The sequence below is a fragment of the Poecilia formosa genome, unplaced genomic scaffold, assembly GCF_000485575.1.
Source record: "Poecilia formosa unplaced genomic scaffold, Poecilia_formosa-5.1.2 Scaffold132, whole genome shotgun sequence".
In the NCBI taxonomy this organism is placed as follows: domain Eukaryota; kingdom Metazoa; phylum Chordata; class Actinopteri; order Cyprinodontiformes; family Poeciliidae; genus Poecilia; species Poecilia formosa.
In genome coordinates this window covers 1,381,351-1,394,654 of record NW_006800071.1, presented here as the reverse complement: position 1 = coordinate 1,394,654, position 13,304 = coordinate 1,381,351, and the positions used below count along the sequence as shown (strand labels likewise).

General features: G+C 38.1%; 1 protein-coding gene across 1 annotated transcript in view; it reads right to left on the bottom strand.

Annotated features, from left to right (window-relative positions):
- The window catches only part of arhgap10 (Rho GTPase activating protein 10), a 55,979-nt gene extending 43,448 nt beyond the window's left edge, over positions 1-12,531 (bottom strand). The window contains exon 1 of the mRNA XM_007562001.2: positions 11,647-12,531. Within this exon, the coding sequence (XP_007562063.1) occupies positions 11,647-11,800 (154 nt within the window). The 5' untranslated portion in view covers positions 11,801-12,531. The remainder of the gene's footprint in view (positions 1-11,646) is intronic.
- Positions 12,532-13,304: the final 773 nt, after the last annotated feature.

Sequence of the window (13,304 nt, the reverse complement as noted above, 5' to 3'; positions counted from 1 at the left end):
GTTTCCCCGAAAAGTAAGACATATGTCTTACTTTTGGGGTACGGCTTATATTAGCCGACCCCCCTGAAACCCCCGATACGTCTTACAATCGGGGGTGTCTTACTATCGGGGAAACACGGTATATATATATCATGGCAAATGTATTCATGTTCTTTGGCCTTTAAATCCCACTTTGGTTTACAGGACTGACAGACTTTTATTACACTGGCTACAGTCAAAAATCTTTAACAAATAATTCCACTGTTTCAATTTATTTTTAATGTCATTTTTTTTCTTAGTAGCATTGTTTTGGCTAAACATGTGAGATATGGCAGAGTCTGGAACTAGATGGGTGGATTTTATCTTAGTAATAACTTTTAAACCTTCTTAAGTACCCATTCAATCCTGGCCCAATCATCCGTCTTGGGTAATCTAATCGTACAAGTTTTAACACAACCAAAATCAACTGAGGAAGGCTTCGCTCAGAACGCCTTCAGAGGTCGTCTGGGATTATTATCTGCATTAGTTCAGCATTCTGAATGCAAGCCTGATGCGACTCCACTAAAAAAAGAAGAGTCATCATGTGGATATCTCGTCATCACAAAAATATTTAAAATGTTTAAAATGAACATGCATACGTGACGTGCACATGTGAAGAAAATGCTTCCAGCATTTGAAAATTTAAAAGGCTGTTACTGATAAAGTCAAACCATGCTTACCATATCAAATACAAAAAATAGAATAAAAATGCATATATTATTCTTTAAAGGTCTATATGCACAACATTTTTTTAAATGGCTATGAATCAAAATGAGACCAAAATAATAATAGAGGTGCTGAGAAGTAGACAGAAAACAACTTAGTGAGTGTAACGACATCTGAATAAATCACATGATGTATTCAGGAATTCAACAGTAATCAGTAAATCAAAGATGACTATCTTTACAAAACAAGACAAATATGTATGCCCTGGTAGAAACTCTTAGAGGATAGGCTTCCTAAAGTGTACAACCAAAAGGTATGGCATTACTAGCTGCATTTTTGTTGATTATAATAGTTGTGCGAAAATAAATTTACTCATCAGAAACAATTTTGAAAAAAAATTTCAAAAAAAAATTATTTTCGATTATTTTCAGCCCGAACTGCCAGCAAGACATTGACTGTTTTTCCATGGTGTTGTACATTCAAAGTCTCCAGTTATAGTGAATTGTGCAAAGTCACAAATCATTTAATTCTCCTCCCAGGACAGAATCTAAAGAATAAACAGTGATATTTACTCAGATTTTAATAAGTGTAAACACTCATGCTTAAAGCTGTCCGCTTATATCTAGAATCAGTCATGATGCCGGTTAATGTCAGGTCTGCAAAGTTCTTGTTGTACAGGAAGCTGAGAAGATTCCTTAACAATAGAGCAGCTTTGGTATTGCAGCATTTATAAGTATTTGTGTTTTGATAAGGCCTTTAAATATCCTTTTAGAGGAAATGTTTTGTGAGCGCATTTTACCTCAGGGGAATTGTTGGCAAAAAGCCTGGCTATAAATATATAATCAACTCTTTTCAAGTATAAGCAGTTGGGATTTTTCTCCTCATCTTAACGTGACAAAAAAAAAAGGTCCACGTTCGTTCATTCATTAGATACAGATAACAAACATGATAAAACAATGTGATAATAAAACACATTACACTAAATCTTTTCTGTTTCTGCCCATAACCTTTGCCAGATCAGTAACCTGGTGAAGGTTACTGATCGATCTAAACAACAGAAAGCATTCTGGCAAACGCAAGTCTACCACCAGAGGTGATTATTGAGGCAGTTAAAAGATGGATGTATCCATTTTATCTGAAGCGACTGTAAATCCAAGAGGATCCAAACCAAACAGACAGCAGGAATCCAAACCGGCATGGGCGAGTCCATAAAAGGTGAGCCTCCTCTAATCGTTTTATTCACAGTAAGTGGAATGACGGCAGCCACACACAAACAGGTGACACTTTTTTTTGACAAACTGTCAATAAATGAAGTGAAAAGGCAATCAAGCAATTTGAAAGTCAAAAGTAGTGGTGAACAGGATCTGTAATATCTGATGATGTTTGAAATTTCTCTCACTCTTTTTTCACCTCTGTTCTTACGTCGCATTTTTTGTGTTGAAAATCAGAAAGTAACAGGTAAATGTTTATGAGGTACAAGTTCGTCCTGCAATCTGTGTGTTGCCGGTTCGTTTCTGTCGTTGTGTCCTTGGAGAAGACTTCACCTATCCTGCCTGATGGTGGCAATCACTGGTGTATGGCAGCCTCGCTTCAGACTGGCCCAGGGCAGCTGTGGCTACAATGTAGTTACCTGCCGTCATCAGCGTCTGAATGCATGGGTGATTTCACTGTAAAGATGCTTTGAATGCTTCACAGCATTCAAAGCATCTTTACAGCATTCAAAGCATCTATGCAATTGTCATTTCATTACAATTGCGTAGAGTTGAAAAGGGTGAAAAGCATCAGAAAAGCATGTTGTAGCCTTTGAGTTTAAACTCAGAAAAGCAGCTGAAAAAGTCTTACAGTACTTGTATGAGTTGGATCATTGCTACTGTAGCGTATAGAGGATGAGGTCTTAGACAAAGCAGGAAGCAAGCATGGTCATTCCCATTTTAAATTCCCAATCAAACACGAGAGAGCACAGAGTCCCACGTGTTTAATACGAGCTGATCTCTCCCACATGCTCCGCCCAGAACCTCTTATGATAGTAAACCACCTGAACGTCACTATGGATGTTATTGTGTATGCTTGACACAATCAGGAAACTGTCACACTCCATCACGTGCAATGGAGTTCCCATTGCGTTAATGTGTACAAGACCTCACCGACACTTTGTAAAGACCACATGGCAGATTTTAAGATTGTAATGCTGTGTGAAGACGTGATTACAGTCCTTGTTTCAGCCACCTTTCAGCTGCTTCACAACATGGTGAAAACATGTTTTGACATAATTACACTGAACCTTGACGCACTTTGCCAAAAAAAAAAAACATTAAAATGTCACACGATTGTGAATCAACACGTTTATGTGTCACTCGCCATGTTGCTGAAATGTGCCAGTTTTTTGTAGAGATTCATGAACAGTTCAGTCATTGTGCAGAACAGACACATTAGGCAATATGTTTTTTTCTGTTGCTGTCATTATGGTGAAACAAAGAACAACTTTGTGTTTTTGGCATTCTTTTTATAAATAAATTAAACATGGTTATTTTTCTATTTTATCAAAGACAGGTTTGAGTTTTACATCTCTGAACATGACTTAAGTGCATTCCAACAACACTTATGTAAATGGATAAACATGCTGGCTCTTTATGAAAGCCATATGCCCAGAGTGCACAAAACAGCCCAACTGCACCAGGGAGGACTGTTAAAATATAACCCAGCAATGAAACTTATGACATAAAACAGGAAGAATGAACATTACTTGATTTTTATGATGCTCCAGCAATAATGAGAATCAGACAACAAGCAGGGCAGGGGGAAACAGCAACTGCAAAGACATAAACACAAATGTGCGAGAGACGGACAGGAAAGCCTCTCCAAGAGAAAAGAAGCATTACAAGACAGAAATACCACACACTCCAGGGCACACAGCAGTTCAAGGCAAAGTCTTCTTCTGATTTTTGCCTTTTAAAGCAAGGTATTTCGGAGTAAACCTGGGAACTGTCAAACTTGGCTAGTTTCTAGGCTGAACACCAGAGAGGCCCCAGAGTCCAGGCTTCGAAGCATGACTCATACAGACCCCACCTCGTCTCTATCTGAAACTGAAAGCAACGTTCCTCTAAAAAAACAGCCCCAAGTCTTCACTTTTCACTTAAACATTAGTTTCCCAGAAAAGAGGGTTCTGACATATACACTCACATTCTAGTAGCTACAACAGAAGATGGATTTTATTGATAAAAACTGAAATATACCAAATCAATGTTAACTAAAATGTGTAGCTTTAAGCTCTAAAAGTAAGTTGATGAAGTAAATGTTTCACAGTGCAACAGGCAAACTGATAAAGCAAAACAAAATGTTGCATAGACCACCTAATTCATATTTAAATTACAAACCATGATTGTATATTTTGTGCAACAACAACAGGACGTGGTGATTTGTTTTGTGTTGATTGTTGAATTGACAGTAAACAGATAGAGCAGATGCTAAATGAATGCCCCATACCAGTTCAGTTCTAGCCTGGAGTGTTATTTATCACATGCTCTGCTCTCTTCATGCCTGCTGTGACATTGTGCTTTGATTACGTTTCGATTTATGCCCGTCTGCTCATACCAACAGCGTTACGAGACTTTCCCCATCTGTAGCCATGTTACAAAGTAAACCCAGCAGCACATTTTGGAATAATATTTACAATATGAGCTACAACAACATTTAATTTTCCTTTGGGGTTAAAAAAAATATTTCAGAATTGAAGTGATGATAAAACTTTTTTTATGAAACTATAGTTATAGAAAAAGAAAGTAAACCTGGTTTCAACACCAAGCATTTACATCTCGGGGCACAAAAAATGGTTCTGCAATTTTTAAAATCTAACCTTAAGATTTAAATCCACAGAAATGATCCATTAAATAAAAACACCACAGGCCTTAAAAAGCACAGCTCCATTAAACAATCTGACAAAAACATTCTCTGATTGGCTCAGACTGGTGAACAGGTCAGATAACGAGGACTTTTTGCTACTTATTAAACTCTGATTACTTTTTTCATCAATAAATGCCTCATGTATCAGAACATTATCATTTTAATAAAAATCCATTTGATACGTTGTGGCAGAACCTTCAAAGAGTTTTATCAACAAAAAAAACTCCCACAATCCTCAAGAAAATTAAGTAATATAAAAATGTGGACTAAATTCCCTCCATAATGATAACCTGACATATTGATAAACTCAAATATGTCAGGTTATTAATCTAGGTGGTTCTAGAGTTACTGAACCAGTGTTTAACTCTTTCCAAACATGTTTTATTGTCTAATTTAGCTTTATCTTTGCTTATTGAATACTGACAGGGTCAAATCTGCTGCGCGTTTTGTTCTCTTGACATTAACTTTTTAACTCTGTAAAGGTCAGAGTTTTAGAAATAATTTGCAAAATCCAACATATTGAAAGAGGGCGTAGTGTCTTATTCCCATCGTTTCATAATGTCCAGCTCTGAGAGCAGGAAACAGCATCCTATGTAATGGATGCTCCACCAAAGTTTTTCCTAAACCTCAAACATAAAATGCAAGTCTGTGTCAAAGAGCAGCTGCTATTAAATACTCCGCAGTGTATTAATTGGCACTAGTAGGCGGGCTGTTTGTTATGATTTCTTACAGCATGATCAGATTTGCCACTGAGGTCAGAGCTGCCCTCTGTGTTTCCACAGTGGCCTTTCCACAGCACTTCCCGTTTCACTCTCCCCATCTCTTCCAGGCTGAATTTCTGCTCCACTCAACTCCAACCTTTGGCCCGGACAGAGCCGGCTCGAACATCCCCTCCCACCGTGTCCCTGCCCCCTCAGCTCCCTGCCCACTAAACATCCATTACTTCATTCATGGCTTCCTGATCCTCAAAACAAGTGTGCAGGGAGAGGCTGCAGAGTGCTGCATCCGGTTAGCCCTGACCAGGCGTTTGATTACAAAATCAGGATGGCATTTTAGAAAACACGCCATCCTGATTTTAGAAAACATGCCAAATGTGCGCAAAACATTTGCGCACATTTGCACCAAAAAAGCAGCAGGGCTTCTTTCTGCAGAAAGCGATACAATCCTTTCCTCCCAAATGAGCTCACATCTTGAGCTAATGCAATTTTAATGAAAGATTGTGATGTGGCTCTTTGGCAGACCAAGTAATGTGATTACAGACAGGAGCAGGCTGCCAAAGCACACCCTGACAGGCTACTCTTAAACCTGTCTGCCAAGGAGAAGGGGACCATCGCATGACCGGCCTTTACAAAGACAAATCCACTAAATAAATTGCCAGTTTTCTTGAGAAAGTCCAGAAGCAGACCTGACAGCAATCATTTGTTATGTCGTCTTGAGGGTTTTATTGCAGCAATAACAACCCTTAAAGAGCAACATCAAACTATTAATGAGGATATTACTGCATTAAAAAAAATATATATAATATGTTGGTTTCAGAAAACAATGAAAGGGTAAAGACAGGGGATGGAGGAAACCCTGTGAAACAGAAGCCCATCTGCATCGTTCTGTACAAGTGGGCACTTCCATGTCACGACTCTCTGGCTCAGGGCCGGGTTTCAAAGTTTCCTCCCACAACCAAGGACTTTCCATAGTGGGACATCCTCTCAGCTGTGGCAGCCGAGGGAGATAACAGCTCTGCTTCTCGCTACCCAAACACTAGCTCGCTCTGAGGTCAAACAAAAAGTGAAACACATTACCATGCAAATATGGTCTTGCACTCACAAAAGCCCTGAAATGAGTCAATATTTACTGCAGGAACACAGATCAACACATTTATCTCTCTGCTCGGCACTTTAACCTATTTTTTAATCAACAAAAATGTCCGGAAACAGAGAACCACACCAATAAAAAACGAGCAGTGACATTGCAACAATCCGAACATGCAAATTATAGCATGCATTTAAAGGAGGAACCTTTCTGTTAATCTGGATGATCTCTGCAGAGGAGAAGCAACACGGTCACACGGGACTCTACAGCAGGAGCAATGTCCACATGGCAGGTAGGCTGGCGCTGAGCTCCACCCCGAGTGTGTGCAAGAGCAACACTGTTATTTGCTTATACTCGACTCAAAATGACCCAAGGCTTGATTCACTAAAAGAAAGAGACTTATTATGAACTTCCCAGCCTGTGAGGAAAGAAATGTTAAAACCTGTTGAAGAGGTTAAACATTCAGTTCTTGCTCTTAAATGTGAGTATTTTACTTATGTTTACAAATATTTACTTTGAAAGACCTTTTAGTAATTTTGAATGAGGATGCGAGTCGAGTTCATGGTTGAGCAGCGACTAGGATGTGTGAAAAACCTAAAAACCAACAGAGGTTTAAAAAAAAGAGAGAAAAGGGACAGCGGACTACAAAAAAAAAAACCTCAATATGCGTGTTACAACCCTCACATTATGAAATTTGTCATTTATAAAAACTTCTGGTTGCGTCTTTCACTTTTTATTATCTGTCTAAAAATGTGTGGAGATTAAAACTAAAACTGACAATATACTGTAAAAAATGGAGAATAATTCAGTATTTTCTGGATTAAGATATTAAAGTGGCTTGGTTAAATAGGTAAATGGTAGGTAGATCAAAATATTGTGTTCAATTGGATGCAATTTTTGGCCATTTGGATTGATGTTAGCTGTTCTAAAACTCCATCTTTAGTGGATGAGTTGCAGAAGCTTATGAAGTTTGGTGAGGACATTATAGAGGGTATGTAAAGTGGGTGACTGTATAGTTAAAGGTGGGAGGCTTACACAGCAAAACAGATGGCTAACACAGGTGGAGTTTAATAGTTAAAGGGAGCTGGTGAGTGGCTCAAGCAGATGGACAGAGAGTAACAGGTGAATGGGGGTATTGCTGATTGATGAACATTAAATGGGTGTGTAAAGTGGGAAGATGGGAGGTCAAAGGGTAAAGAGGCAGGCAAAGTGGATGAAAAAACAAGCTGGGCAAAGTTAATAGACTGTTTGGTAGAGCTGGTGGCTCAATCAGCTGAACGGATGGTGAAAGAAAGGGGACAAACTAACTGAACAGGTTGTAAAGTAGGTAGATAATTAGTAAAATGAGCTATAAAGTGGACATGTGGTTAGTCAAACTAGGTTTGTAAAGTGGTTGGATGTAATGTTGAAGAATTTAAGTAGAGTTGCTGATTGGGTGAAGGAGGGATATTTCTAGTTAATGCTAACATATTAAAAAGGTTCCGATCTGGGTTCCAGTTTTATTCAATAAAAATCTACCTGACATCATCTGGAAGCAAACAAAACATTCACCATTGCCATACAAAAGATGTTCATGGCATCTGTGTGTGGCAATGAAAGTACATATTTGCAAAATCTTAAGATTTCACATCCACTTTTCAGATTTAAGAATGACCTTCAAACAATTTGTTCACATCTTTCAAAATTAGGATTTTGTTTCTTTATAAGATGCATTGCTTAAGGGTTTGTTATCTATTAATGTTTCAAAAACAAAACTAAAAGAGAACGCAGTTCTTATTTCGAAAGCTCCAGCTGCTAAACTGAAAGGGAAAAAAAACACGACAAATGTGTCACCATGAGAGCAATGAAACAATATAATGCAATGTTTTTGACATTTTTAGAGAAACTGTCTCAGCTTTGGCAACAACACTGACACAGAGAATTTAATGTCAGCACATAAGAAGATGAACATCAGTTCCTTCCTGAAACTTTAAGAGATTTTGCAATAGTCCCAGTGGGAGGCCATGACCAGAGTTTCCTATTCACCGACATTCTCATAAACTTTCACAAACCTAATGAGAATTCGAAGATGAGGCATATCATAGGGCACATTTTTGGAAACACTTAAAACGGAAGAAGAAGAAGAAAAAAGGGAAGCTGGGATTACATATTTAAGCTACAGCCCTTTACAGCAGGGAAAGCAAGACATGGCATGTCCTCCTGAAACGAGACACTATGCAACAGTCTGACACAAACACACTGAACCAATATCAGAATCCACCTGTGAATGGCAGCCAAAATCTGCCGTATCACTCCATGGGGGTTCCTCTGGGAGAAGTATGTTGCTGCAAAAGGAATGTAAAATGTTCGTAATGGTTATAGCGAGTAAATAAAATAGTGTCCGGATGATAAGCAACACCTTTTTTTATTAGAAAACATGAAAAGTTTCAGAACGTTAAAAACACAATTGCCACCATTTTTTCCTTCCACTAATAAAATTACTCTAAAATTGAAATGATGTGTCATACAAAATGAATAAGAAGTCATGTACGGTAATTTGAGAATGCTGAGTATGAAAACAGCAACTAGTAGCGGAGAATTGGATGATTGAAAAAGAGCAACAGCTGCTGCAGGCTAAGCTGAACATTTCCTAATCAAGTTACAACAGGAGTAACAAAGGATCATCTGCTGAAGGAGCGACGGGAAGCAAAAATATCTAAAAAAAAAAAAATGACGCAAGTGACTGTAGATTCTGAAATAAACAGGTTACACGTAAAGTGGAGTGCCTTCATTTTTTTTTTTATGCTTTCATGTCTAACTGTTGTTGAGCTGTAAAAGCCGAGATGTTTGCAGTTCAACCAAAACTAACTGATAAAACAGTGAGTGTCCATGTGCTTAAAGAGATCTATATCTATACCAAGGTCATGGTGTCAGTGTGAAGTTTTCTGTCATGATGAAGTAAAATATACTAACATCCCTAATTACCTTCTGTGACGAAGAACATTGCAAGCTTGTGAAACATTTCACTTAATGACTGCATGCTGTGCTTCAGGCAAAATGAAAATCATAAGTCACATGTTTGGAGACACACTGCAGAAAGTTTTACAGAAGAAAGCACGGCTGATGTTTTGAGGTTATAACAGACCAGGATACGTAGGGCAAGACCAAGCCACCAAGTTTTTCCAGCATTTTTCCATGCACGATAAAAAAAAAAAAACAGGTTAAACTACCAACCCTGGTCCTGGTGGCACACTGCCCTGAATGCTTTAGATGTTTTCCAGTGTCAGCACACCTTAAATCAAGTGATGGCTGATTAACAGGATTTTGCTGAAATGTGATCATCTGAATGACGTCTGTTAAAGCAGGAAAACGTCTAAAACGTCCAGGGTAGTGTGCCATGAAGATCAGGGTTGGAGAACATTGAAAAGTCAAAGACATTTTCCAGTAAAGGACCAGTATAAGATGATATTGAGGTGTGCATTTTTATTTTCACAGTAGCTGTTTTTCCATTACAAATGTGAGCAGTTTTCTGCTAATGTAAAAAAAAACAAAAAAAAAAAACTATTTCAGTGTTTCCATTAAATAAGTATCTAGTTTATATACTTTGGATCAACATTATTAGATTTTTTTCTTCTTTTGCTCTTTCCTTTGGTTTGTTCATTTCTTTGTATTTCCTTTTAAGTCATGTAAAGCACTTTGTATTATTGCCTTGCTGCTGAGAATGTGCTACATTAATAAATGTACCTTACCCAAAAAAGAAACAAAATTAGAATCACATGTGGTTAAGTAGATTTACACTATATCTTTAAAAAAAAAACATGGCCATGCCATCATCCTCCAACTACTTCCTGTCGTCGTCGTCTTTGTGGTTTGCATCAGTGGCAATATCTGACTGTTGATATTGCAATGCGAAATACTTCAATTGCAGTTTTGTAAAGCAAACAAATTTTGATGCGGCCAAAAAATGACCTCATCCTAGTGTCAAAACTTTTGATTAAAAAATTAGTTTTTTCAAAATTCCTGTGTTTCCATTAAGCACATTTATTTTCAAAATGCCAAATTGTGCAATTATAGGGCCAATGGAAATGCAGATGCTGGCAGTACAAATTTACGCAAACTCCACCAGAAAACCCAGCAATTAATTCTGCTTTGTGCATGTTTGGGTCAATGACATCACAACAGTGTGAACTGACTGGATGAAAAATGGTTTATGACCTTATCACCTCATACTTTTTTCTTCTTGTGTGTTCTGAAATGACATCTCAAAATAAACATAAACCAGCAGGATGTAATCAACTGTCGAACATGGGAAAAAAAATGGATCAACACTAAAATCTTCCATCATTTGCACCATCATGTTGTACTTTCATGCACTTTTTTTTTTGAGTTTAATAAAAATCAAATATTAAGTTGGGGTGCACTGATTCCAGCCAATCACCCATTCCGATTTTGGCCAATGCCGATTTGTTTGAAATTTTACAAAATATAGCAACAAAATCATGCTTAATTTTCTTTTGCGTCTGAACCAAATACTTGTTTTATTGTTGTAGTCCTCAAAATACTAATAAAAAACAACAACAAATCTTCACTGGCAAGAAAAAGCCTAATTGGTTCAACTCTAATCCAGTCTGCCATAGTCCTATTCCAAGAACTTTCATGAGTTTTGCTGTTGCTAAGTTCAACAGATGACCCATATTGCTCAAGGTTTAAGCAGCAGCTTTAAAGCACACAAGTAAAGAAGCAAATAAACTGGAAAAATGACTAAGCTTTGATGTGTTACTAATGATGTCCTCAATTATGGGAACTTGTTTTGGGAGGGTAGATCTGATGTTGAAGAGCTTAACAACAATTTACAACAAAATAGCAAAAGAAACAAAGTCACATCATGGCATTTTCTCCAGTAAGTGACAAACTTTCTATAAGGTGATTATTCTGCAGTAATTTGCCCAGCAGCTTTAAGATGCCGTTTCACTCAGCGTACCACAAATACTAAACAAGTTTTCAGGATTAGATTAAGAACAGCCATCTATTAGTTGATGGCGTCTGTAACTGTTAGTTAATAATTGCTTGAAATTCAGTTTCATGTTACAGAATAAATACTGACACGAATAAAAAAGACAACGCCTTGATCTGATTAGATAAACATGATTACATCCATTAACACTAGTTGTACTGTCAGTCGAGCCACCTCATCAAAACATGATGTAGTAAAAGAATAAAGTTAGTTTTACTCTTAAGTAAAACAAAAGCTTGATTCCAAGCAAACTAGAAACTTACGTTTAGTCGCATTGATGAGGTTCTTCCCATCTTTGTAGAGCTCTTTGATGAACCTGTTGGTTTTGTCCAGCTCAGCTTCTTGTGCCTTGATTTTCTCCCTGAAGCTGGGACTGTCCAGATAGCACTCACTGAATTCCAGCGGGGTTAGTCCCATTTCTGTGACAGCTTCGTCTCCAAACGACGGGGGAGAAGAGGGGAAAAGAAAGGGAGAAAAAAAGAAAGCTACGCAAACCCTGTAGCTGTGAAAACAAAAACGGTTGCGATCACACCGCCGCTGTTTTTTCCGGAGGTTTCAGGTCAGAATGATGGACCATAGCTTTGAGAGGTAGCAGAAGCAGCAGCTAACAGTTGTTAGCATTGTAACTTCTGACACGGCTGCATGGGTGTTGCTCCCCGCTCCACCGCTGTCAAATAAAATCACGAAGGGCGAACAGGTAGGACCGTTAAAAGGGTAACAACAACGCGCCTTTAAGTTAGAGACTCATTGGAAAGTCAATTAAAATATGTTTTTAGAAAGTAACGGGTGCGGTGTCCAGTTTTCCCTTTGTCCATTAAAGGAACTCCACCTAGTAAAGTGACAGATTGAGAAAGTCTGACATCTGAGAGCGTGTAGAAAACTTAATAAGGTGCGCCCCTTTACAGCCAGCCGGCGGTTGGCCCGGTTGAAGTCATGGGGGAAGTGGACGAGGGAGGTGTTTGGCGCATAAAATGTTTGATTTACATGCGTGGTTTCTCTTTTGGTTCTGCGCTTCCTTCCACAGTTTGGGGCTTGTCCTTAGTTTGTTTGCAAATATTTGTTTGCACCCCTGTTATACAACCCATTCACGTACACGGAGAACTAACAAAGTTCATGCAGAAAAAAAAAACGTAGCCTGGGATTCAACCACAGGCTAAGTTTGCCCAGTCTGTTGCCTTTTTGCTGCAAGGCAACAGTAGTTGCTAACACTGTAGTTTCCATTCAATTAACTTTGATGAATCTATTTGTATGTTAATTCTAGTGATAGTAATAGTGATCATTAGGGCAACACTGAACAATAAAGGCATATCGAGAACAAGCTACAAGAAAACCTCTTTCTTTCTCTCTCTCTCTCTCTCTCTCTCTCTTATTCTCTTCCTATATGTGTGTTTGTACGGAAACACCTCTGATATGTTTATATCAGTCACATGGTCGGTGTGGGTCTCTATCTCGAAATTAAGCGTACATTTCGCCTTCCTTGTGCGGCGCCTTGCTTGCTGGCTTACAAATGATGCGCGGCCATGTTCAAAGAGTATGTCCAGGTCCGAGCGAATTCAGTCACTCGAATTTCCGTTTTGTGTTTGCTGGCGACTAACCATTCATTTATTTGTTCATTCAGTCATTCCGAGATTAAATATAAATACTTTAAATATAAAAAACTGCAACTTAACATAAAGTACTTCCCAGAAGGCTACTAAAAAGTAGTGTCAATACAGCTGTTTAGTTTATTCATCTGAGCAGTAAAAACACTAAATGACAGTTAATGAAAAGATACGTGTATGGTAGATAATTGGAGTAAGCACTGAATAATCATATAAAATCAAATATATAAAGTTGCATTCAAATTTGGATGCTGTTATTCTTGCAAAATATGCATAGACATGAAGGTAGTTCACTGTCATATTGTGCAATGTTTAATGTT